This window comes from Sinocyclocheilus anshuiensis, unplaced genomic scaffold, assembly GCF_001515605.1.
Source record: "Sinocyclocheilus anshuiensis isolate Anshui unplaced genomic scaffold, SAMN03320099.WGS_v1.1 scaffold465, whole genome shotgun sequence".
NCBI classification, from domain to species: Eukaryota; Metazoa; Chordata; class Actinopteri; order Cypriniformes; family Cyprinidae; genus Sinocyclocheilus; species Sinocyclocheilus anshuiensis.
Window position 1 is genome coordinate 1800541 of NW_015539898.1, and position 8550 is coordinate 1809090.

Consider the following 8550-nt stretch of genomic DNA (forward strand, 5'->3'; position numbering starts at 1 on the left):
GTCAGTCGAGTGTTTGAAATAAATCCTTCTGTGAGATGATGTGGCTTCTTACACAGAATAAGGCACGCAACATATTTCATAGTATTTAAGCAGTGATAAAGGCATTGCATTATAAATATACTTTATTTTAATGAAAATCATAATAATAAGATCTCAGATAAACCGTATATTGCCGTAGTCGTGTGTTTATTAGTCACGTTGAATCAATGAAAGCAGTTGAATCTTCTGTTTATTCAGCTGCAGCGATAGGCATTTTCTGGGTTTCTTCTGCGAGGCGTATTTGGAGTTTCAGCGCGAGAGCGCCCTCTGGCCTTTGGATGGAGATTTACTGCTGATCACAGAACCGTGTTTCACTTAAAGATAAGCATGACAATCGCAGCTTCTGTCGAATCGCGATCTCGATTCCATTTCGATTTATCGTGCAGCCCTACACCACAGTGTTTTAATAGGCATTAACCATCACCTTATGGAGTTTTGACGTGGACGTGTCATATTGGCTGAACTGTGTGATCACCTACACCTGCTCTAGTGATAATGAGAAACAATCTGTGTGTATCCATGGCGTATTGCCCTGGTCAGACCAAAGCCCAGAGGTACCGCCGAGCAAATATGAAACACGGGTGAGCTGTTTGTGACCTGAGGGGTGTGTTGTCCACACCAGCTGTCCTGGACGGTGTGTGTGTGAGTCCTAGTGATGCCAGTTCCACCTGTTACCCTGAAACAAATACATTGTAATGACTATAATATATGATAGAGGAGAAGATTAAAGCAGAGAAGATGGAAGATTAAAGGACAAATTTGGGTCCAAATGTGCTGCTAAATTCAATATGTTATTCAGCATGTCTTGTTCCTACTGTCCTCTCATCATTCAAGCGCGCATTTGATCCTCTATCAGGACACGCAGACCCTCAAAATTAGCACTTGCTAAGAAGCAAAGTTAGTTGCTAGTTGGTTTGTAACTTTAGATACTAACATGAAATCGTGTGAATCAGAAAACATGTTTGAAATGCACTAGAAATTTATCTATCAACATAAGTAAAATATTAATATGTGTGTTTTCAGTATTGGCTTATTATATATAAACTTATTATATATTTCTAAAGTATTTAAGGAATAACGTACTCTTATTTAAGGTTTCTACATATTTTAGGTAAGTTAAAGGGATAGTTCACCCAAAAATGAAAATTAATTTGTCCTCAATCATTTATTTATTTTTTATTTTTTTGGCTCATACAATGAAAGTGAATGGGGTCCAATGTTGTTTGGACAAAAAACAGTATATAACAATTATTAAAACATTTCCATTTATGCATTTGGCAGACTCTATCCAAAGCAATTTATTTTGCATTTAAGCTACACGTTTTCAGTTCATGCATTTCCTAGCAATCAAACCAATGACTTTAGGGTTGCTAGCACCATGTTCTACTGTTTAAACAACAGGAAGGCTGTTAATAATTGTCACTCGCCCATTACTGATAACCATTTCAGAATTTATGGCAATATTAAAAGTAGTCAAAGTAGAAACTCTGATTTAATTTGATTTTCCATATAGAAATATATATATTTTTTTTTCCCACTTTTATTTCTGTCAGTTCTCTCGGTCTGTCTTTCTGGTACCAAAATAAACATGTGCTTATGATTTATTAGTGTACATAACATGATATAACATAAATTACACTTTTGCCCATTACTGATAACCATTTCAGAATTTATGGCAATATTAAAAGGAGTAGTCAAAGTAGAAACTCTGATTTAATTTGATTTTCCATATAGAAATATATATATATTTTTTTCCCACTTTTATTTCTGTCAGTTCTCTCGGTCTGTCTTTCTGGTACCAAAATAAACATGTGCTTATGATTTATTAGTGTACATAACATGATATAACATAAATTACACTTTTTTTGTGAAATGATTTTACATTTTTAATGAGCAGAAGTCTGCCAGCAGTGTGCCTGTAGTGACAAAGTGTAGAGAACAGATGTGAACAGAAAAAAAAAAGATTTTCTAGTCCTTGATTGTGAAGTACTTCTGATTGTCTCTGAGCAGATGTCTGCGCTGTGTTTTGAAATTGCCAGGGATGTTTCACTGAAGCTGTAAAGTCAGAAATGACTGACTACTTTGTTTGGCCTTCCAAAAGAGGACGATATCTGCTTCGTCATGCCTAGAGCTAATCCGTGCTGGTTGCTGAGGAAATACAACAACTTTGCGCTGTGTATCGCCGGATCGGCTTTCACCGTGGACGAAGTGGAGTCCAGCCCGGGGTCGTCACATGTGGTTGCCGTAAGTCTCCTTCGTCGAATCCGCCGGCCGCGCCGTTCTCAAGGCCGCTGCCTCTGCTCACTCTAGTCCTCCGGCCGTTCCTCACTCTAGCCGCTGGCCTCTGCTCACTGTAGCATCATATGACCCCTTTAATGTGCAGTATCATCTCTTTTTGAAGATTGAGTTAAAACGCGATAATTAAAAAAAAATAACTTAGTGTTATGTTTCAGCGCTGTGTCAGTGGCGCATTTAAGCAGATACCGCAAGTGATGTTGTCAAGTGATGTTTTAGTTGTCATGCCGAAGGAATCGCTGTTTTGCTGAAGTGGCGTGAAGCTGACCTCGCTGCTCAGATTTACGCATTCAACATCTGTTCCCTGGTGAATGATGCTGTTCACGAAACAGCTTCAAAATGAGTTTTGTCAAAGTGGCATATTGCACTGAAATGTGCTTTAAATGGCAAGGCCGGTCGTCACATATGGGAACCCAAGGGCAATTGTAACACCTTAAATTTCAAAATCACAACGGAGTGACTGCACTTAAGTATACACTCACTAAGGTTCTCTCTTTTTTTGAGATTTTTTTTTTTAATTAACAACAAAAACAATTTTGAGACCAATTAGATTTCATTTTACAATTCTTTTTGCAATTGTCCAGATCTTTACTTCTTTTCAGTTTGGATGCCCCTGAATCTAAATGACTACCTATTTTCTGACAGAGTTTTAGCTCTCTGGAAGCAGATTTTGTGAGGTCAGGGTAACTGTATCACTAGTTAAAAAAAGTACATATTATATGGATAAATTGAAATATAATATTGAATCTTTAAAATGTGTTTAATGAAGTAATCAGCATTATTCCATTACAGTAATTAACTAAAAACACTTCTTGACTTATCAGTTAATAAATATATTTTAATAAAAAGAATCAACCATATTTAAAATCTTTAATGATTCTTTTAAAATATACTCATGTATACTGTATGTATGCTTTAATTGTAATGTGTGCTTTAAACACATATTATTCCTCCTCACTGTTACAAAAATTAAAAAGGTGGAAACAATTTTAAGCCATTTTTAATTTTAAATAATAGTAGCATTTTTATATATTACTTTAATATTAAAAAATAATGTGTAATATTCTTACAACCTTGTTTGAGATACAGTACATTAATAAAAGTTTTGTTTCAATTCAGCAAATTCAGAAAACACTTGCATTCCAGTTTAACTAGGCATTAAATTCATAGAAATAGCGCTACATTTAATATGCATTTTTTTAGTGTAAACATCTGTCCTTTCTATGTAAATTAGGCTCATTATAGAGTGCATATTCACAAAACTCAGCACTATTTGCATGCAGCAAATATGCTATTTCCTGCAGAAAGCGGGTGGTAAACAATTAAAAAGATGAGCCAAATTCAGTCTTTGAGTCTATTCGTCATTGAGTCTTTCTAAATGCAAATATTGTGTTAATAAGTGTTACTATTACTACTGACTCACATTTGTAGTAGTTTGTGAGTTTTGAAGCAAAATTTATAAAATGTTACAGTTTTAAGCATTCAACATCTGCATGCTGATGGCATATGAAGGACACTTTGTTCTCTCTCTCCGACACTATCAGTCTCTTCATCTTTATTCCTCTCACTTTCACACACATCCCTGTCATCCCTCACTATCCTCCCTTCATCTAGTCTGTCCATCCCTACTTAAAAAATGCCACAATGACAGGAAGAGCAGGAGGCAGATAAACATTAAGTGAATGGTCATCTAATAGACACACAAAACATCCCTTCATCTTAGAAGTACTGACGTAAGCAGAAAAAAAAGCTGAGATCCTGAGCGGTCCTGACACGTTTGTCACTCTGACACGCTGAGTGTGAGCATGCAGGGACTCCTTCACTAGCAGCATGAGCACACACACTGCTCAGTGAAGCTCAGGCTGTGTGGCACCTCTCTCAATCTGTTAGTCTGTCTGTCTTCTCTCATACTGTCACTTACTCTGTCTGTGTGTGTGTGTGTGTGTGTGTGTGTGTGTGTGTGTGTGTGTGTGTGTGTGTGTGTGTGTGTGTGTGTGTGTGTGTGTGTGTGTGTGTGTGTGTGTGTGTGTGTGTGTGTGTGTGTGTGTGTGTGTGTGTGTGTGTGTGTGTGTGTGTCTAAAACTCCTGTGTATCCTACAGGGATACAGAAGATTATGTTTTAATAGGAACTATTATGTTTCATAGTTTAGATATGGTACCTGTATCGATACCATATCAATTATTTGGCTGATATTTCCGATTCTTTTTAATGTATCATTTGATCATTTCCACTGTTTTACATTTAGATTACCTTTGCTGTCATCTAACCCTCACTTGATCTAAAAAAAAACCACACAAATAAATAGCACTGTTAAATATAATATTTAGTAAATCTCAGAATATTAATTTTTCATACTTTATAATGTAATGGCTAATTCGTGTGTAGCATTTAAAATAATAATTTTTTTATTTATTTAGACAAAATAGTATAGAATTTTAATATCAGATTAATATCATTTGGTCATCGACCACAATGATCATTATAATTATCTGATTATCGGGACTGGGCTGAATTTTAATATTTGTGCACTTAGTACATTTCAAAGCATTTTTTTAATGCAGAAATAAGAATGAAAAACTATATTTTACATTTCTGAAGAAAATCTTGAGTGTTATTTTAGAATTATTTCAATACTATTATTGTATTTATTATTATTTTGAATTAGCCTTTAATTTTATATTTCAAGTTAATATTATAATTTTAGTTTAAGTTTTAGTAATTTTATGTGCTTTTTATTAGTTTTTTTTTAAATTTATTAGTCATTTTTATTAGTTTTTTTTATATATAAATTTCTGTTTATGTATTGTATTTCAGCCAGTTGCCAAGGCAAGATATCTAACTTTTATTTAAGTTTAAGTAATAGTTATAATTACTTTATTTTAATTAATGACAATTATTTTAGTGCTTTTATGTTTAGTTAACAATAGCAACACTGGTGTAGCATTTCAAAATTATTGTTTTTAGATTTTATTTTTTAATTTATTTAGACAAAATAGTATAGAGTTTTAAAATCAGCCATTTATTGGTTATGACCACAATAATGATCAAATTATTGGTTTTCCCCCTTAATTAAAAAAAAGTGTGCATCTGTGTGTTTAAAATTACTTTTTCATACATGAAAAAAGAATGAAAAACTAGATTCTATGTTAATAAAGAAAATATTGAGTGAGGCCACCATGCTGCTATGCAGTTCCTAAGATGTTCAAGATGTTTTCTGCATGTTGCTATCCAGTTGCTAGGGTGTTTTGAATGGTTGCTAGGTGGTCAAAGGAGTCAAAAGCTTTACCACATAAGACCTATTTAGAAAAATATGTACTATTACTTTTTTAGCAATCAGACATAGTTTTCTCTTAGTAGATGATAAAACAGCATAGATGTACATAGAAGGAGGGACGCGAGAAATGGGCAACCACTAATAATGTGTGCTAAAAACTACTAAGACCCATAGCAACTGAATGCCAGTATCTTAGCATGATGGCAGTGAGTTTTAAACAGGCGAGCAGAAATCTAGTTATCTGCAAAGGTTGTGTTCACACACTCCAATTCCAACATATGCGGTTCTCCAAACACTCATCATCTCCCTTCCACGAACACACGCACAACTGCTAATTAGCAAGTAGCACCACAGCAGAAACAACCTGGAATAGCTGCTTAAACAGAAGGGAACGAGTGTCTCTTTTTTGCTCTATGTGTGTGTGTGTGTGTGTGTGTGTCTAAAACTCCTGTGTATCCTACAGGGATACAGAAGATTATGTTTTAATAGGAACTATTATGTTTCATAGTTTAGATATGGTACCTGTATCGATACCATATCAATTATTTGGCTGATATTTCCGATTCTTTTTAATGTATCATTTGATCATTTCCACTGTTTTACATTTAGATTACCTTTGCTGTCATCTAACCCTCACTTGATCTAAAAAAAAACCACACAAATAAATAGCACTGTTAAATATAATATTTAGTAAATCTCAGAATATTAATTTTTCATACTTTATAATGTAATGGCTAATTCGTGTGTAGCATTTAAAATAATAATTTTTTTATTTATTTAGACAAAATAGTATAGAATTTTAATATCAGATTAATATCATTTGGTCATCGACCACAATGATCATTATAATTATCTGATTATCGGGACTGGGCTGAATTTTAATATTTGTGCACTTAGTACATTTCAAAGCATTTTTTTAATGCAGAAATAAGAATGAAAAACTATATTTTACATTTCTGAAGAAAATCTTGAGTGTTATTTTAGAATTATTTCAATACTATTATTGTATTTATTATTATTTTGAATTAGCCTTTAATTTTATATTTCAAGTTAATATTATAATTTTAGTTTAAGTTTTAGTAATTTTATGTGCTTTTTATTAGTTTTTTTTTAAATTTATTAGTCATTTTTATTAGTTTTTTTTATATATAAATTTCTGTTTATGTATTGTATTTCAGCCAGTTGCCAAGGCAAGATATCTAACTTTTATTTAAGTTTAAGTAATAGTTATAATTACTTTATTTTAATTAATGACAATTATTTTAGTGCTTTTATGTTTAGTTAACAATAGCAACACTGGTGTAGCATTTCAAAATTATTGTTTTTAGATTTTATTTTTTAATTTATTTAGACAAAATAGTATAGAGTTTTAAAATCAGCCATTTATTGGTTATGACCACAATAATGATCAAATTATTGGTTTTCCCCCTTAATTAAAAAAAAGTGTGCATCTGTGTGTTTAAAATTACTTTTTCATACATGAAAAAAGAATGAAAAACTAGATTCTATGTTAATAAAGAAAATATTGAGTGAGGCCACCATGCTGCTATGCAGTTCCTAAGATGTTCAAGATGTTTTCTGCATGTTGCTATCCAGTTGCTAGGGTGTTTTGAATGGTTGCTAGGTGGTCAAAGGAGTCAAAAGCTTTACCACATAAGACCTATTTAGAAAAATATGTACTATTACTTTTTTAGCAATCAGACATAGTTTTCTCTTAGTAGATGATAAAACAGCATAGATGTACATAGAAGGAGGGACGCGAGAAATGGGCAACCACTAATAATGTGTGCTAAAAACTACTAAGACCCATAGCAACTGAATGCCAGTATCTTAGCATGATGGCAGTGAGTTTTAAACAGGCGAGCAGAAATCTAGTTATCTGCAAAGGTTGTGTTCACACACTCCAATTCCAACATATGCGGTTCTCCAAACACTCATCATCTCCCTTCCACGAACACACGCACAACTGCTAATTAGCAAGTAGCACCACAGCAGAAACAACCTGGAATAGCTGCTTAAACAGAAGGGAACGAGTGTCTCTTTTTTGCTCTAAAATGAGAAGATGTTAAGAGATGAGGAGGGCAGGAGTTCCAGAAATATTTGATAGTTTTTGTATGCTAGCCATACAGGAGACGCTTTCATTAGCGGAGGTGCTGCTTGCTCGCTGTGACACTATGGCGAAATGAATCACCTCTTGTGTTTGTGTGGGCGTGTGACACACAGGTGCTGACTCCCACAGCGAGCGCAGTTCCGTGAGCCGCCTGCCCCCCTCGGAAAGCCGGGACACCTCACCTGCCCCGTCCACCACGCGGACGCACTCACACGGAGACGGAGATCAACACTGGGACTTTGACCATGTGGAGAGAAGCGACACCTCCAGCGTTTCTTCCTTCGAGGAGCTGGATCTCAACTCAGAGAGGACGGACAGGTGTGACCACACCCCTCCACCAATCACAGGAAGCAGCAAAAACAACCTGCAGGGCCAAGACAGAGAGATGATGGTCGAGGAAGAGTGAGAGAGCGGAATTTTTTAGATGGTTTTAAAGGGATGGTTCACCAAAAAAAAGGAAATTCTGTCATTGTTTTTGTTGTGCAAATAACCGAATAGCTTTTTGCACAATCTTTACATACTCCAAAAAGCACCATAAACGTGGTCCATATGACTTGTTTGCTCTATTCCAATACGTTTTATTTTAGTGTTACTTATGCTATCATAGTATAAATTAATATTTTAAACTAGCTTTTATTTTTATACTTTCAGTGTTCATTTTCATTTTAGTAATTTGATGTGATTTTGTCGGTTCTATTTTTTATTTTTAGTTTTCCATCAGTTTTATTTCAGCTTTATTTCAATTAATGATTTTTAACAGTTTTAGTTAATTATAACAACACTGATTCCAAGTCTTCTGAAGCCATTTGTTACGTTCTACCAAAATCCACA

General features: G+C 34.3%; 1 protein-coding gene across 1 annotated transcript in view; it reads left to right on the plus strand.

Annotated features, from left to right (window-relative positions):
• Nucleotides 1-8338, plus strand: part of tex264b (testis expressed 264, ER-phagy receptor b) — a 48485-nt gene extending 40147 nt beyond the window's left edge. Inside the window, exon 4 of the mRNA XM_016482757.1 lies at nt 7833-8338. Coding sequence (XP_016338243.1) covers nt 7833-8125 — 293 coding nt within the window. The 3' untranslated portion in view covers nt 8126-8338. The remainder of the gene's footprint in view (nt 1-7832) is intronic.
• Nucleotides 8339-8550: the final 212 nt, after the last annotated feature.